Consider the following 18955-nt stretch of genomic DNA (forward strand, 5'->3'; position numbering starts at 1 on the left):
CTGCCATGGAAACCCCCCAGAAACAACGTCATTTCGAATCATTCGCACAGTCCTACCTTGACCTGAAGGCTTTAGGACTTGTCTTTAACCATTTAAAGGGAGTTTAAAGTAATTAAGATGTCTCTGAGAGTGAGCAGCTTACTGAGTCAGTGTTGTTCACAATGGCGATAGGAACCAGGCGTCTGAAACTGAAAAAAAAACAGTACTCTACAAAAGGTTTAGACACCTATTTGTTTGTTTAGTTTTAGTTTATAATAATTATTATTTAAAACAATTAATCTTTATGATAAACCTGGTGCTTATATTAAATAATACAGAATTACTATAAATAAAAAAATATCAATACAGTAAAAGAAAAAGGACTTTTTTTTCCCCCAAAAAAAACACTCACTGTGGTGTGAGAGAGTGAAGAACAAAGTGTGTTTCCAGATGTTCTCTTGATCGTATGGAGCTGTTAAACCTACAGCACACTGGATTTAACACAATGAAGTGTTTATTAACCGCTGACACTAGGCACTGGACGACCACCTCAAATAACACTGGACTGTCGCCAGGAGAGGTGTGGAAAGGATTAAACAACACATTGACTCACAGACAATATCACAATATCATTGGAATAATGGGGCTGGGTTTATTTTCCAGTGTTAGGGTTTTTGTTTGTTTGGAGGAAATAAACTCTTACTGCTCAGATAAATACCATTTTAAATCTCACTTTCCTAGGTGCCTACAATTTTTTGCACAGTACTGTGAGTGTGTGAGTGTGTGAAACTGTCCACAGGTGTGAGTGTGTATGAGTGACAGTGTGGAAAGTCAAGTTAATAGTTATTTAGGATATTTTATTATTTAAAGTGTTCAGTTTTATTTTCGGAACCCATTCAGTGCACATCTGTCTGAGCGTGAAAATGAAATCGGAGAAACACTGCTATCCCAAGCTTCCATCTCTTTCTGGTTAAACCCCTGGGCATCATCAGAGAAAAATCAAAGGTTGTGATGCATTATTATATTAAAATATTACTATAGGGTTCCATTATAAATGAATAAGTGAAGACAAAGGCATTCTTCCTTTGTTCGTCTTTGTGTTTCTTTCCGTGTTTTCCTCTCATTCTCTGACACAGTGATTCTTGATGAGCTTTACTGTGCAGCGGTTTTCTCCTGCCTTTATTTCCCTGAGTCAAACCCTCTCAGCTGTGATCTTTGGGTTAAAAATAGCAAATGAGGTTCTAATGTGCTTTTTTCCCCTCAGCATTTGTCTGGGAAAGCCTGTGTTGTGGGAACTCCCAGCAGAGAGAAGTTTCATAAACTGCTTTAATGAGCGTGACACACGGCCTCTGGTCCAAACACGTCTTGCATGTGCTCTTTAAAATAAGGATTCCTGAATAGATTTTTGCTTCGGTGTGTGGTTATAGAACTGTAGGGATGCACAGTGTAATTGATGTAACGCTTGCATATTAATACCCCCCCCCCCCTTGTGGAGGGCATTAAGCCTGCTAAATGTGACTGAGTGAGTTATAATCCAAGCCCTTGAAGTGCATTGAATCTGCAGTGAACTGATAAAGTACCTTTATTATGTGGCATTTCTTAAACTTTAACATGGTTCTGGGTGTTGTAATATCAAATGGCTATGAGTGGTGTAATTATGTAATATGTGTTTGGCCCCTTAATCAAGAAATTAAATTTAATCCTCAGGGATGTCACAAACATCCATGATTAAGAGTAATATATACATCCCCATTTTAAAAAAAGTCAGGACATTGGGCAAAATGTAAATAAACTCAAAATGCAGTAATATGCAAATCAATTAAACACCAATTTTAATATTATATATTAAAAAAAACAATATTTTTATTGATGAAATTCAGAAAACTTATCTTCTGTTTTTAAATATTTGCCCATTTTAAATTTAATGTGAGAAACACAATGCAAGAAAAGATAGGAGAAGTTTGTGTTCACCACTGTGTTCATCACAACTTCTTTTAACAACACTGTAAGCGTTTGGGAACTGAGAAAACCAGTCGCTGTAGTTTTGTAGTGAACTGCTTATAGGATTTCAGCTTTGAACTAGTTTAGCTACTGGACTCTTTTACTAAGGATCACTGGCATTGGTTGTGTGATGTAACAGAATTAGTTTTTTCTCCACCTATTGCACTGAGATCCAGTGACTGTGTAATAGTCATGTAATAGAGATTAAAGCTTGTACTAGTGCTATGTCTTCTCATTTTAAATGTTCTGTGATTCAGGGAGAACTCACTAGAATGTAGAACCAGAATTAAATTGGGAAGACAAATGGGTACAAACCCCGCTACAAAAGCACGTTTTGAAACCCTGAAAATTGGTGTAGATCCCAAAAACACCTACAGAAAAAGTTTTTCATGTGAGTTGGGATAATAGGGGATGATGTAAGGGTCTTGTCCCACTGTAGCAGGGGTACATCACTCACTCTCTCGCACACACACACACACACACACACACTTGGCTCTGCTCAGTTTATGTTGCATCAGCCTCACTCTCATTTCAGCTGGGTCAGACACACTCAGACTGTGATGCAAACCAAGGAAGTCTCGAGGTCTGTGGCCACTAACACAGTGGTCAGTTTTGGGCTGGGTTTTGGGTCTACATGTGAGCCTAGGGGCATTGTAAGGATTTGCTGATGGTTTTGAGAGAGAGAGAGAGAGAGAGAGAGAGAGAGAGAGTGAGAGAGAGAGAGAGATTCCGAAAGCCCCATACTTACACTTTTACTGGCTTTTACAAAGGTCAAGATCTGGCTCAGGAAAGCGCAACCATAGTCCAACAGTGTCATCTTCATGTGTGTGTTAGAGTCATCCAAGGTGTGTATCAGTGCAAAGTAAATTAATGTCATGACATTCTACTGTCTGCTGTTTTTTAATTATGTCTCTGTCCAAACAAATCCTTGTACCTCTGTTTTTAAGCGTTAGTTACATAATTTGAGAACTAGAAGAAGAAATGTTCCAAAATTAATTTACACTGAAAACTAACTTTCTCTCATTTACAAGCTGTTCGTATGATAACATCTGATTGTAGCCCTCTGTTTTTTTGCTATTATACAGCTGTTAAATGCCTTTGATACATTCAGCAGCGTCGCTTGTGGAGGACTAAAGGGAAATCAACGAGCAGCAAAAATATCAAAGCAACAGCAATGTGTACAGCTTCAGTACAAATCTGAGAGAGCGAGGGAAGAGTGCACTGATGTTATATATGACACAAACACTTCTTTCTCAGTGCCAATAAACTACCATCTGTTGTTGTTATGATTTAAAATGTGAAGAATAAAAATATGCATCTCATCTCATTTCCAGATGGTCATCACGTGTGGGAGATGGAAGCCAAGGTGGACAAAGATACCATCAAATCTGTAAGTCATTCATATGAACTTTTGCAGTTTAACAAAAGCTTCTTTATGCAAATGCATGCTGGGTATTGTAGTATTCTTCTATATAATTGTATCACCAATGGACAAAAACGTAGAACAGTTAATATACTGGGAGTTCTGTTAAACAGATGAAGCTGAGGGGTACTAATATGACGCATGTAAATGTAAAGGAAAGGGCACATATTTAAAAATACTTTATATTTTTGTTGTACATACAAATCGGTGTGAGACATGGGTGAATAATTGAATAATTGACTGTTATAGTAGGTTCTAGGATGGCTCTAGATGTGTGTGTGTGTGTGTATCTAATCAGTCACAATTTATAGTTGAATTATAGATGAAACATTTATAACATATTGTTAAAGGTATGTGAGACATATATGTGTTAAAACATGTACTATATAATTCTCATTGTTCTCTCTGTGACTTCTTCTCCAAAGTTTAGACCAACGTTTACACTTTGGGATTAGACTGTGACTGTGTGTGAGGCAGTACACCTGCTCCCCATACACACACACACACACACACACACACACTCACTTGCTGAAATATGTCTGTCTGCAGGCCCTGAGGTCTGGTTTGTTGGAGCAGTCCCATTGTAAACAGTGGAGATGCCTCTCTTGTGCTTCTCCTGAGCAGCAGGAATTTGCCTGAATGAACTGTTTTTTATTCTCCTCTGTCTCAGTCTAAGAATGTGTTTCAGAATGACCACACACTGTCTAACAGTATCACTTCAGATCACAGTAGTGAACCCTCTATTCAGGATTTTCCTTTCAATTAATAATTCAGAATAAAATTAATGTATTATAGCATGTCTTTATTATGTCACATCATGTCTTGCCGTACCACAGATCCAGCTACTTGGACTCTAAGGAACTCCCTGGTGAGGGAAATTCCATACTGGAGAAACAGGGAGGCCTTGCCCTTAAGAGCGGGATTGCCTCACATCCTGCAAATGTCAAGGAACCACTATCGACTCGACTCATTGTGGTGGGATACAAACTGAGTTTGTTGAGTTGGTATAGCCATGGTTCTCAGTGTTGGGCAAACTCAGTTTGTAGCCATCCTGTGATCAGTTCAGTGGTTCCCAAAGTGTGGGGAGTACCCCCTAGAGAGCGGGTAGAGCTATTATGGGGTATGGGGCAGCAAGACAAGTGAATGGAATGGAAAAGACATGCATGTGTGTTGGAGTTGTATGCTTATCTACAGAAGGTGGCCACTGCAGAAACGTTTGGGAACAACTGTATAAGTTGATGGCTTTCTCTGAGGTTATTCTGGTTTCTCGGGGTGTGAGGTATTCCCTCGCTTAAAGGCAAGGCCTCCATGTTTCTTCAGGTTGCAGTTCCTTCACCAGGTTTTCTCAATTTTAGGATTTCAGGAGTTCCTCAAAGTCTGGGGGAGGCTGGATCTGTGGTAACACAAGCAGACCAGTGGTAACTTGATGAAAAAAAGCCTTTAGAGTTGACTGTAAGGCATTATAATAATATACATAAATTACTTTTAAATAACTTTTCAAAGAGCAGGTATGGCAGATATTATAAGAATTCCTGTTTACAGTGTTACGTCTTATACATCTGAATTAGTACAGAATTAATAGAGGTCTAGGAGTTCTAGAAATGGTCATGAATATATTGAGAACATAAAAACTATTTATTTTTATTATCCTTCTTTTAAATACTATTCAGCCGTCCACTGGATTTCTAATATCAACAAGTGAAGTTTTAGTTATTGGGATGTAAAATACCATCTAAAAGCCAGTCTTTGTCCAGTGTCTTGTGGTTCATAATTTTCATACCACGTCCACGCCCAGCTTCCAGAGAGAATGGAGAATATCTGCTTGAATGGAGTATTGATGTGTTAACCATTTCTTTTTTACAAGGCTCTCTTTGATTTCTGCCCTCCCCTGCCCTTCTGTCTGCGTTTATATATTTATTTAATATTTCAAACCACTCTCTAACTCGCCCTAAAACCACACGTTTGCTTGTGTCTCTGAAGTTGCCCTGTGACTCGTGCCAAGCTCTTGCTCAGCAGCTCGCTGGGATTTCACTCGGTTGCCTCATTCACTTTCGCCTCGGGATATTACTTGTATAAGTTACACTTCCATAGGAGGCCAGCAGCAGAGTGCATTGTCTAAACAGAGAGAAAGACTGAGAGTGAAATCAGTCCACAGTTTGAAGACACAGTTTAAATTCAGTCGCTTTAAGGGACACCCAGTTTGGACACGTATATATATATTTAATGGTACAGAGTACAGAGCATTGGGCTGTGGAGTTTAGAGAATAATTTGTACCTGAACCCTTCACTCATTCTGAGTTTTATCAGCTCCTCTGACCATACAGGAGCACTTTGGAGTTCAACAATTACAGACTGTAGTTCATCTGTTGCTCTGCCTATATTTTAGCCTGCGTTCACCTTGTTCTTCAATACCCAGGACCCCTCACAGTTGTGTTATTCCCACAGAGCAGTGAATGTTTAAAAACTCCAGCAGCACTGCTGTGTCTGATCCACTCGCACCAGCACAACACACACTACCACTACCACCACTGCAGCGTTGAGAATGATCCACCACCACATCACATCTGCTCTGTGGGGGTCCTGTGGGGTCCTTATATATCTGTTGTATATATAAGAGAGAGAGAGAGAGAGAGAGAGAGAGATAGAGAGATAGAGAGATAGAGAGAGAGAGAGAGAGAGAGAGAGAGAGAGAGAGAGAGAGAGAACCATGGATTCAGCAAAAGCACTGTTGATGCAGCTGGGGACAAAGTTAACAAATGAAATTCCTTTGAGCGCCTCACTTTTTTTTTTATCCAGCGTCCAGATGTGTATAAACAGACGCAGGAGCTCACCTGGAAGACTGATGAGTTCCTCTCTGGCTACTGTTCAGCACCTCCATCAGTATAATCACATGGGGTTCATCTCAGGATAGTGCAGCGAAGGGATGAGGGCCAGGGTTGGGGGGTGGAGACCAGCCCCAGACTGTGGTCTCTCCCAGAGCTCTGTACTTTCTCTCTCTCTAACTATGGCCAGAGACACTGCAGTGGTCAAAAGTTCACTTAGTGTCTGTTGACAGAGAGAGGAGAGGAGTGTGGGTGAAATGAAATGTCTGGATGGTGTCCCTGGACAAGAAAGCCTCAAAACTAACACCGTCTGCTGCTTTTCTCCGCCTCGTCTGCCCTCAGCACACAGCTATGAAGTACCTGTGGGTTCTTGAGAGGTTCTGAGCATCAGGGACAAAAGGCAGAGTGAGAGTGTGTTGGTGGCCAATTTATATGAAAACATCTACACTTTTATGAATTATTTCTAACTCTCTCTAAAACTGGAGCTTTAAAGGGACATTGTGACCTAAAACTGGCATTTTCCATCATGTGTGGTATTCTGAGGCATTGTATCTCTGCGAATATTGTTTGTTTATTTACACTACAGTACCCAGCATGCTTTGGGAAAACAAGGTCATCAATCACTGGGATTGAAAAGCAGTCATGTGTTTGAAAATGACATTGCCTCAGAACAGTCGTAGTCCCTCCAACCTTCAAGATGCATCATCAGAATGTGGTTTCCCTCCCCTTTAAACGCAAACCTCTCACTCTGGAGGGCATTGCACACCATTAAAGGAAGAAATTAGGTGTGTTTACATCAGTTGTAGCTATGTTTGATGTTCTGATTTCAGCCAGACTCAGGTTAGACCGATAGATTAAAGGAGACATCCGTGGCCAACAGGTTAGAGAAGTGGGCTTGGGACGTAATGGTCACCCTTTCAGTCACCTGGGCCATCCAAAAAACTGTGGGCAGAGGGTGGTGGAGGTGGAGGAACAGAATTTTCAGATCCCCCAACATCCACAGTTGAAGTGCCCTTGACCAAGATACCAACCACCCCCCCTCCACCCAAGTCAGTGTTTGGTTGAATGGGTTACACGAGGAGTCCAAATTTCTTTTCACTGCTGTGCAATGAAAATTTCACATTTTGTAAGTCTATCTCTTGATTGCAGATGTAAAGTTTCCTTATTTTCTTTGTGTCTCAAAAAGACCACCCTGCTTGTGGAGATTCCCCCGTACCGAAACCAAAGAATATCCAGTCCAGTGCAGGTGAACTTCGTCATATGCAACGGCAAACGGAAGAGGAGCCAGTACCAGAGATTCACCTACCTCCCCACTAATGGTACATCTGTCTTTTCACAGCTTATATCAATGCATTTACATGTCAGTTTGAGCATAACAGCTTTTGTGTGTTTGACCTTTTCCCAAATGTATAAACAGTGTTTATACATGTAACAGCAGTTAGCCCACAGGTAAGGGATGTCAAGCATGACACATTTGTTTTGAAATCACTGTAACCGACAGTCCTGGGGTCCCTATGGGGTTTGAAAAATGACAACAACATATAATATGGAAAATACATCCTCTGTTAAGCACTGTAGTTCATTAACAGTAGGCTACATTTGCCAAGCAACAGAATAACCAAAGGTCAGTGGTTTTTACTAACTAGAAACCACAAAATTCAGCTTTGTATTTTACAGCCAATGTGGCTCAGCCAATCAGAATAGTCTATTCTTATAACAGGCTTTTTAGTCAAAGGGATGCAGTTGTGTTATTCCCACAGCTAAAAGCATCTCTATAAACATGTTCTTTTCCATACCTGCTGAGTTATAGCAGTGCTGGAAGGGCGACAGTCGGGTGGAGCTGACTATGTGAAAGCTATTATTCAAACGCCAGCCACTTGTCGGATGAAATTTTAAGAAAAAAAAAAAAAAGTAAGTCCCAACCTTTAAAATGTCCAAACCGCTGCTAATTGCTGGAGGATTAGGGCACGTAACCAGAGGGTGGTTCAAAGCAGTGATTCAGAGCCCTGCCCAGTGTCTCTCAGACTCACCACTGTAAAGACAGTGTCCCCTCACAGAGACACGCTGTCCTCTCAGATCGGACACTAATCACCTGGAGGAATGGAGGCTAGCTGATCCACTTCTTCCGACCTTACAGCGAAACCAAGTCATTTCAATACACATTTTCACTGAGGGGGGTTGACATGCAGATGATGTTTAGAAGCTTTTTAGTGGTCAGAAAACAGCTCAGAGTCTACATGAGTCAGTCAGTAATCAGATCAAGACGTTTAACTGTGTATGCAGAGCTTGTGCACTCCATAAAAGTGCTGACTTCTGAATGTGGACACTCTGAAGCAGCTACAAATGTTGGGCAGTGAGCCTGAAATATCTTTTTGCTTTTATTCTCATGGCTGTAAACCATCCAGTTCTCACACCAGTGTCTAATCTTAAGCCCTTAAAGTTGAGTGGAAGTTGTTGCAGCAAAGATGAGACCAACTACCTGTTGTATTCATAATTTAGGCCATATATAATGTATCATGAGTGACAGACACAACATACTTTCCTTAAACTACTTTAAGAAGTAAGTCTCTGACCTCTACAATAAGGCACTAAGACGCTGTCCATATGTGTCCAACTGTACAGAGACATCTGCTCGTCCCTCAGACAGTGCATCAGCTCGTCGTGTGATGAATGCCTCATTTCCTTTTACTGGAGCTAAAATAGGCGTCTGGTTCTATTTTAAACCTGCGGCCGGTGCGTTCCTCTTCTTCTGCGTGCTGTCGACAGGATCCACAGCAAAGCTAAAAGCCATCTGAAGTGGTGGGCGGAGTCTGTGGCTTTGAGTGATGGCTCAATCTTTGTGAAAGGGCTTATGTTGCATTACTGTGCTCTGTAGAAGTGTGAGTGGTGACATCAGTGTGCCGTTAGATGTGAAGCAACTTAATCACATGATGAGGTCCGACCTCGCAGCATGTGATAGCTAAACCTGATAACATAATCCACTTACATGTGCAAAATGATGAGGGGCGAAAATTTCCAAAACCGGCGAACAAAAAGTGATGAAACACTACAGAGGAAAAACGGAATCGTGCAAAACAGCCCTTAAAGCTCTGCAGCTCTTCATGCCTCGTAGTGGTCATCCTGGCGGTCAATCTGTGGATAGAGGAGTCCCGGCGTGTGCATGTTCAGGATGCACTGAGTGAAATATATCTCTCTGTGTGCTCCATGTATCCTATTACTGTAGAAAGGATGCACAAGGCCCTGTCTCCTGTTGGAGACGCTGTGTTTGTTTCTGAGCGAGCTGATTCAGAGCGGAGTGTTTAGTGATCAGAGCTGACCCCTGTTGTGATTAATCAGAATAACGATAAATGCAGACGACATGTTCATTATGTTCCAGTTCGTGCGTCCTGCTATTCAGAGTGACACCAGTTTCTGTCCCCAATAAAATAAACATCTAAGAATGTCCTGCTTTTTTCAGCATCGCTCATTACACATCAAACACACACCAACAGCGATACATCACACTGCTAACAGAGCAAACGAGATGATCTGGCGACCACAAGGGCCACTGAAGACAGGGGTCAAACCTAGTCACCTCCCTCATGTCTGATCTGAAGATTACATGAATACAATGGAATAAAAGTTATACGTCACAGGATATAGAGATTTACTTTCAGATCCTCTGTGTGGAAGTGTGTGGTGAAAGAGTGTCGGAAGAGAAAACAGCACATGGCCTTACTTGACCTTTGACCTAATTTGAACGGCACAGTCCAAGCATACATTAGGTGTACAAATAATTTTGAAAGCGTATTTGTGTAACGTATAATTGTAATTCAAACATTCTCCTGCTCTTTGGTCAGTTTATGGTGACTGTTGCACCATATTAAAATGACACGTTATTTTATTAGGATAAAATAAAAACTTAAATATGAAGTATTAATGTGCTCCGTTCCCAATCTCTAACACTGAGATCCCTGTCTGTAAATCATCTAAACCCAAACTCACACGTACTTTTGGATACAATATTATCCCCAAGAACAGAACAAATACGCCAGTCTTCTGCAGCTCTTTTTACTGATGGAGCTCATAACGAGTGCAGCACCTAATTAATTCTTCTTTTCAAGCTACTTCATTCATGTCTATTTATGCATACTTTAATGGCTATGTCAGCCAGGTTTACGTTGCATATCTAGACGTGTTTTTTTTCCACCTTCTTGCACAGATTTCATTGCACTTTGTCATTTATCATTATTTGTTAGACACCACATCCACATTTACTACCACTTTAAAGTAAGACAACACTTATAAAGGCTTATGAATGGTTTAAAAATCTGTTTATTACATGGTTAATAATTAGGTTGTAAACACTGTAAAAGTAATCAATAATAATTAATAATAATAAAAAATGTAACACAGACAGAAAGGGAAACAGTGACCTCTTGTTCATCAAATAGTCAAAGTGTCAGAACTCACAGAAAAGTTGAGGTTTTAAAATGTGAATTTAGTCATTTCATATGTTAAGGCACACCTCATTATCCTCAGATTCTAAAAACACATTCTAGCTGTGATTAATTGACTGAACTTGTTGAGTAAATATTTAAATCTATTAACGAATATGTGCTGGAGCTGACAGGGTTAGTGTCGATGGAAGAGACAAAGTAAAGTAAGTACCCAGAGGTCTCAGCTGTAACTGTGTAGATAGATTCTTCAAATAGTGGGTTCACTATTTGGCAAACAGCAGGTCACTGTTGCACTTTCTAAGTGTTTATGATAATAAATAATTATTAATGACCTTTAATGCATTTACAACAACATTAATAACCGTTAAAAACAGATTGTAAACCATTTATAAACCTTTATAAGTGGTGTTTTATTCTAAAGGTGTACCATTTATTTTTCTGTGTTACTGTAGCTTAGGTTTGTGTAGCATTTGTTGTCTACACATATTTCTGCATATATTTAAGTATTGAACATATTTATATTCTACATACAATTTCAACAGCTATAAATAGATGTCATAGACTTTGGTTTCCTCAAATCAGAATCTTCAAACTTGTGTGAGTATAAATATCATAAGTATAAGTATGTGTTTCAAATACTTTATTAAATAAAAAAAAAACTGCATAACTCAGTTGAAGCAGCAGAATGCTAATGGCATATCAGCGCTGGGGGCTGCTCCAAGGAAAATAGCCTCTTGTGTTGTAGAAGCAGCTGGAAGTCTCTTGCGGTGATGATTCATCCCTCTTTCTCGCCCCCCTTTTTTCTTTAAATATTTTTTCACTTGGGCGGGAGCACGTTTTCTTCAGACACACGGCCTCATTGACAAAGAGTGTTTGTTTGGCTCTGGGTTTCCTAGCCACAAGCCCACTCCTTTGCACCAGCCCACACGAGCCTACTGTGTGTCTTTATATTCATGTTTCTTTTTTTCTGCCTTTTTCTTGTGGTCTCTCCCAGTTCCCACCATAAAGACAGAGCCCCATGATGACTATGACCTCCCTCACGTGCCCTCCAGCCTCCCCTTGCCCTCCAAGCCGTACTATGCCCAGCAAACCCTGCCCATTGCCATGCCTTTGGACCACAGGGCCTTTGTTGGTGGGCCCCAAAGACACATGGCCAAGCCTTCTTGCTCACCCAGTACCAGCCCCAAGCTCCAGGACCTCTCCCCGACCCATTTGGGCTCTCAAGGCCTCCCTGGAGGCGTCCCTCACGTCTCCGCAATCCAACCTACGCCTGGACGCTTCCAGCAGCCGGTTCTCTACCCATCTGGAAGCACCTCCTCGTCTCCAGGCTCTCATCCCTCTACCCCCAGCTCAGCCTCGGAGCTCGTCTTCACTCCCAGCCCGAGTCTGGCCACCTCCCCAGTGTCCGGGAACCCAGAGACCCCAACAGTGCCCAAAGCTCCAGTGAGGAACGGGTCGTCTCCACTTCTTCAGGATGACGGAACTCCTCCGATTCTGGCCGTCAGCATCAAACAAGAGCCTCAGGAACTGGATCAAATATATCTGGATGATGGTGAGTCACAAAATGCTATCAGTGCCAGCATGAGAACACTGTTAAACAGCATTGATCAGACCGCTTAGCCTGTGAAACCATCTTAATTGTGCTCAGTATTATAATAAAGTGTAATATTGATTATTTACAGATCATTTTAAGAGTTTTATAGATTATTCAACCTTTTTCTAGGCCTTTATTAGTTTGTTTTGAGTGATTTTATAAAAACAAAGTGTCATTTCCTGGGCAGATCATTTTCACTTCATAAGACATCACCTGTTTCAATGCAGATGTTGTGTAGAAAGCACATTTTTAAAAATACTGTCACACTGGCTGTACATATCATTGAATTCCAGTCAAAATCATGTATCTCCATCACTGGAACACAGCACCAGTCCTTCACACTTACAAACTACACGATGAACCAATAGAAACGCTCCAAAATACTTGAAATTATATCTTTTTACATTGACTTCCATTGACATTTAGGAAGGTTTTTTTTTCTCTTGGAAAGTTGCTATTTTGAGAGATAAATGTTTCATCCTTGGCCCATATATTTCCCCCATTAGTGCTCAGAGAGTTAATATTTGGCCTCTTATAGCTTCTAGCATCTTCCATCCAAAACCTTAATAACCCTTGGCACATTCCTCAGGCTTTAATTTGTTTGTTACTGTTTATTATAGAGCTTTAGTTTGGCAACTCTTCAGAATAGCATCAGCACAGAGGTGGTGTTTCACTGTTGCTTCGGAGACTTTCTCACTTTCTTCAACATGAAACTAAACACTTGGCTTTGGTTTATTTTCCTTTGTCCTGTTATGTAGAAATATTAAACAATCTCTTACAGCATCATAATGACTTCCAAATAAACTATAAAAATATATTTAACATTTAACGACTTAAAGTGCACTTTGTAATAGTGGAGTGCATTATTTATTTGTGGAATACCTGTAAATACTATGTATATATAAACACACATTTCCACGAGTGATCTACATCCCATGGATGTCCAGCGAGGACACATTCTTGGCCCAAGGTTTGACTTCAACACTCAGCTTAGAGCTGAGAGTGGTTGAAACGTGTCTCGTGCTGTTCGAAGTGTGCACGGATGACAGGGTGAGGGATTGTGGTGAAGTCGTAGCGTGGGCAGAAAGGAGAGGCAGGGTTTTTATGTGTTGGCTTCTCAAATTATTACCTGCCGTTTCTCTCCTGGCAAAGGGTGGGACGTTTTACTGAGGGCTCTGTTTTATACGATGATTTAGACCCCTGCAGCTAATGCTTATTAGGTTTCTTTGGCAGGGATTAGGGTTTCTTAGACCCTTTATATGGACCTTCCAGCCACACCCAGTATACCCTGTGTGTCCATAAGTTTATGAACTCCTGATATGAAGCGCATTTACTGGGGGTTTGTCCTCTTCCTGCTGCAGTGACAGCTCCAGCCCTCAGCTTTACTCTAGGGTCCCACTCTAGGGTATTGGATGGTGCTCCATCACTCAGCCCTGTGCTTTAGCGCTCTAGCCCCTGTGGTGAACTTGGGGTAATGTTTGCTTTGGATTTAGCTACTCGTTCAGACTATATTTAATGTCAATCCTTATCAAGTGTTAATTCCATCCTCTAGTTTTGTGTTTGTCCAGCTTTATTTAATGGAAGGTCTGTAATCTGATGTATTTCTCACCGCCAGCTGGCTCTAAGGTCCTCAGTTGCCAGGGCTTTCCTCAGGGTTACTCACAGGTTCCAGAGGTCTTTCCTCATGGAAACTCTTACTAGCTTGGGCTGCTAGCCTGGCTCCATATCTCCTCCAGCTTCTGAATGCAAGGGGCCTTGCTTTGCTGCTATAAAATAAACCAATTTGGCAGCTCAGTGCAAACCTCTGGACCACAATCCAGAACTGCAGGGTAGAAGCTGAGGGGCTTTTAGGGCCAAAAATGGGGCTACCCCATTGTCAACACATACTTTCAGCCAGGCATCTGCAGTAAATGCATCAATTAAAGCCCCATGTGGTCACCGTTAAGATGAATTAGTACTAGTTTTGGACTCTGAGTTGAGTCTTTATGATGTTAACCATAAATGGGACTTGAGGAGTCCTTTAAAGATTGTGACTTACAGTATTTGCTATAGTGCACTACTGTTTAAATCTGGAAATGATCAGGCCAACTTCGAAAGGAGGACCAGGGTGGACTTGCCCTTAAGCAAGGGAATGCCTCACACCCTGTGGAACCCGAACACACAATCACGAGAGACCACTTTTAACTTCAGGGATGGGATGCAATCTGAACTGACTGATGTTCTGATTGGCTGAGAAAACCTGATTCACATACTACATCTGGCGAACTGATAGAGTCTCAACAGAAAAGCAAGGCAGCAGCCGCCCTGTTCCTCCAGGTTGGAGTTTCCCTCACCAGGGGAGTCTCTGGTTTTTGAGTTTCAGAATCCCTCAGTGTCCTCAAACCAAACCAAATGATCTCGCAGATACAGATACAGACACAGATATAGATAAAGACACAGACACATATAAAGATACAGACCAATGTTGCCAACTCCTCAGTAAGGAATGTAGCTATTGGCTGTCGTTAAAGTCACTAGAAGTCGCTAAATGACATCATCGCCTAATTCGCATAATTGTTCATTTGACGCTGTTTTCTTAAGATAGGTCCAGTTTATGTACAAACTTTACATTCCACTCTGTAAGCCTTAATTCTGCAGAGCAACATTACTTGAGCTAAAGCACACTTGTATTGAGTCCCTGAGTTTTATAATTATGAATACTTCGATTGTTTTAAATGGAATTTTTATATATTTTCCTCATCCTTACAAGATAATTAGGATGATGTGTAGAATTAGAAGCTATTACATTTTCCTTGAAATAAGTTTAAACTTTAAGACAGAGATATTCAAACCCCAGTTGCGTTTTGTTTGTTTGTTTGTTTGTTTATTTTTTGTGCTTCGACCCCCACTCCTCAACTGAAAGTTGTCAATATGTAAACCACTACAGCAGTATCAGTTTAAAGCAATCAATTCAAACCAGGCTTTTATTGTGTATTATTAACTGGCTACATATTACGATCAAATAAAAGCAGCACATGATGATGAGAGTGCCACCTCCTTTCTGCTCATTTGAACAGAACACAAACTCCTGCTCTGGAAGACGTGGAAGACACTGACTCTTTTGGCTTACTGCTAAACATAATCATGAAGTAATGAAACAATGTACACGATTAAATAAGCACCAGTGACAAGTTCTGAGATTGATAATAACATCTTGCCCTATGATGAAGATGTGCTAACCGAGCTAACTGCCTACTCTCTCTCCGCTGTCCATCTGCTAACACCGCACCTTAGTAAGTCCCTAGGAAGCCAGGCCAGGATGAGTGTGATTAGGCTCCAGGATGTATGGGGGCCTTTCGAGGTCTGTTTTTCTTGTCAGCTGCTGATTAACACAATTAGCGTTCACCAGATCACTGCCACTTTTGGTCATTTAATGAGGCTAGCAGCAACGCTAGGCTAATTTGCGTGGGAGTTCCTTGCTCTCCCTCCTTTTCCTGGAGGCAAAGGGTCTCCACACACTATCAGTCCACTCCAGCTGCTGCTTATCCGCTTTATCCCTCAGGAAAACTGGCCCTGGATTACCTCACATCCACTTATTCACTTCCAGCCCACAGTCACAACATTTCTGTGATAGCGCAGCGCTTTCACACAACGTAATCCTGAGCCTGTGTTTGTTTTCAGATTGAATGGGGATATAAACGTAATCTAGGAGTTTATTAGGATGTTGTTATGGCTACCGTGAAGTTATGAGCGCGCAAAGCCTTTTTTGTAAGTTTACTCTGGAGTTGTTCTTTGAATGGGGCTCTGAAATGGAAAATCGCAGTTGAATTCAATGTATTAAACACTGTTTCCGACATCCATACGTTCTATACATGAACAAAATCTGCTTGTTTTGTTAGAATTAGAATTAGAATTAGAATCACTTTATTGGCCACAGTGCTGCACACAGAGAATTTGTTCTCCACATTTAACCCAATCCGTGCAGTGAAACACACATTTACACAAACACTCGTGACCGGAGTGAGCGGCTCCTAGCCACGGCGCCGGGGGAGCAGTTGTGGGGTAGGTGCCTTGCTCAAGGGCACTTCAGTCATGACCTGCCAGCTCTGAGGATCAAAACCGACAACCTTCTGGTTGCACGCCCAGTTCCCTGCCCATTGGAATGGCTGTGAGGATTTGATGGCATTGAGCCTCAAGATCACAACCCTTCCAATTTTTCCCAAAGGTTTTTAATTCAGCTCCATCCATCCACAGAAAGCAGATCCATCACTCTACAGTTTAATGCTGGGGAGGTTTATTCCCCTCTAGCTCATGTGCAGCTGCTCCAGAGTGTCCCAATTTGTGTCATGGTTCTCCAAAGAGATTGTACACACTGTGCTTGCACTCCCAGATGAGTTCCATCTCTGCTTCCTTGAGATCAGTAGACCTCTGACGTTGAAAGTCTCTGTCTCTGGAGTCATGCCTGTTGTTTGTAAGCCACAATTTGTGTTGGCCTTTTGATATTCACTTGTGAAATTCCCTTCTGTATTGTCTAGTCAGAAGCAGCTGAAACATTGGCTATAGCGGCTGATCTCTGACCTCCAAACCTGGCCAAAGTGGATGAATTCGAGCTTGGAAAAATGCCAGTTTGGCAGAAATCGGTGCTGGGGTTCCTGATGTTGTTATGTCACTATACAGACTTATAAACCTGGATCTGTTCACGGATCATCACTTAAAGCCATTTCATTAGACCCTCCATATGAAATCTGGCAGCAAAATAAGACCCATCCCATGGTAACTGATGACAACACGGCTTTCGATTAGACACAGTCCACAGAGACCTCTGGCATCCAAGCCATTCCAGGTCAATAGTGACTCACCAACTGTAATGAGCTGTACTATCTTTGACTGAGAGAGAGAGAGAGAGAGAGAGAGAGAGAGAGAGAGAGAGAAAGAGAGTTTAAATATATACACTAGACAATATGCAATGTTTATTCTTTCCATCTGTATCTGAACACCTGTCTTATTTTCTTCCTTAAGCCATAGTTGAATGCCTTTGTGTGACATTAATCTCAGGCCGAATGTCTGATGCAGATGAGTGCATGCTGAGAAGCTGGAGTAACAGTGGGTTGTTTTTGTGGAGATACTTGGACGACAGTCTGAAAGCGAGCTGAACGCCAGACTGAGCTGGAGCTGAGCTCTCGTTGGGATGCGCGGTGGACACACGTGGCAAAATTTAAAGGGGGGAAAGGGAGCTAAGTCCACAGCTAAATCACAGAGACCTGCATGAACACTGACATTTAAATTAGAGTTCAGATCCAAAACCCTATGAATAGTTCAGTATAGAGGAGTACTTTGTAACCAACCTGTTCTTCAATGCTCTGACCCCCAAAGATCAGGCAGGATTTGGGTGTTGCACCGCAGTGACACTGACGTGGTGGTGATGTGTTAGTGTGTGTTGGGCTGGTGTGAGTGGATCAGTGGACTGTTCTCAGTCTAGACACTGAGGAGTTTAAAAACTCCAGCAGCACTGCTGTGTCTGATCCACTCGCACCAGCACAACACACACTAACACATCAATGAGTGAATGGGGTCAAACAAGGGTGTGCAGAGCAACAGATGGGCTAAAGTAGAACTACAGCGTGCTCCTGTGTGGTCAGCGGAGTTGAGAGAATGGACAGTGAGTGCAGAAAGAAGGAGGTGGCCATAAAGTTTTGGCTGGATGGTGTAGACTTATATAGATTTGGAAAATGTGAATGAATTTTGTGAAAAGCCACTTCCCCCTCCACCCCCAGGACCTCTCTCCTCTTTGTTCCGATCAATGTCACAAGCTGAACCTCCCTCCAAGCTTCTCCACCTGCAGACCATTCAGACGGAATTAATTTCTGAAAGAAGATACTGGAGGCCATTATCTCATGAGGAATTATCCGAAAGAAATGTTAGTGCTCGGGGAACGGTGGGCAGGTATTTCTCCCTGCGCTCCTGAGAATGTGTTTGGACAGATGAGGACATTTGAAAAGATGGGATTCTGAAAGTATCTGGACTCTTATAAAAGCCGTTGGCTCAGCAGATTTCTCATGAAGACGTATCACTGCAAACGAGGCCTGAATGTCAACGGCGTCTCGTTTTTTTTTCCGGCATGGAGTCGCTCGCCATAATTCAACCACCCTTTTAACTCTTTTTCTGGTTCCCAGACCCTCCCTCAGACACTCAGATCCAGTAGCTCACACACTCACACTCTGGGGAGGTTTTAATATTTATGGCATTGTCGGTATGAGAAAACTCCTCCTCTCAGTGCTTTAAAAAAGTCCTGCTGTGTGTTATTAGGCTTCACTATGAATCTAGAAAGTCAAAGTCACGGTTATGCATCCATAAGGTTTTGGACACCACTTGATGGTTAGTGAATTAACTCCTTTAAGATGCACCAATTTGAGACGGCTTGTATAATCTGCATCGAAAACAATCACAAGAAATGGGAAGCACTGAAGCAGCTGGCCACAAGTTTAAGATCGACGTTCTCAGTGATTTATTGAGCATTAGAGCAGTGGATCTATGTTCTTTGTAGTGATTTGGCACCATCCAGTACGTTCGGGATGAGCTGGTGTGAGAACTAATGATCCGGGATCAATCCAGGGCTTCAAAATTAGTCCTGGACCTTACACTGATGCAGATAATTATCATCAAATTCTCACAGCAATGTTCCATCACCTCGTCTAAAGAAAAGAGAAACAAACTGTAT

General features: G+C 41.7%; 1 protein-coding gene across 1 annotated transcript in view; it reads left to right on the top strand.

The window, feature by feature from the left end:
- nfatc1 (nuclear factor of activated T cells 1) overlaps positions 1–18955 on the top strand; it is a 48275-nt gene that overhangs the window by 25363 nt on the left and 3957 nt on the right. The window contains exons 7-9 of the mRNA XM_066674727.1: positions 3315–3370; positions 7412–7544; positions 11659–12216. Coding sequence (XP_066530824.1) covers positions 3315–3370; positions 7412–7544; positions 11659–12216 — 747 coding nt within the window. The remainder of the gene's footprint in view (positions 1–3314; positions 3371–7411; positions 7545–11658; positions 12217–18955) is intronic.

Source organism: Hoplias malabaricus, chromosome 6, assembly GCF_029633855.1.
Source record: "Hoplias malabaricus isolate fHopMal1 chromosome 6, fHopMal1.hap1, whole genome shotgun sequence".
In the NCBI taxonomy this organism is placed as follows: domain Eukaryota; kingdom Metazoa; phylum Chordata; class Actinopteri; order Characiformes; family Erythrinidae; genus Hoplias; species Hoplias malabaricus.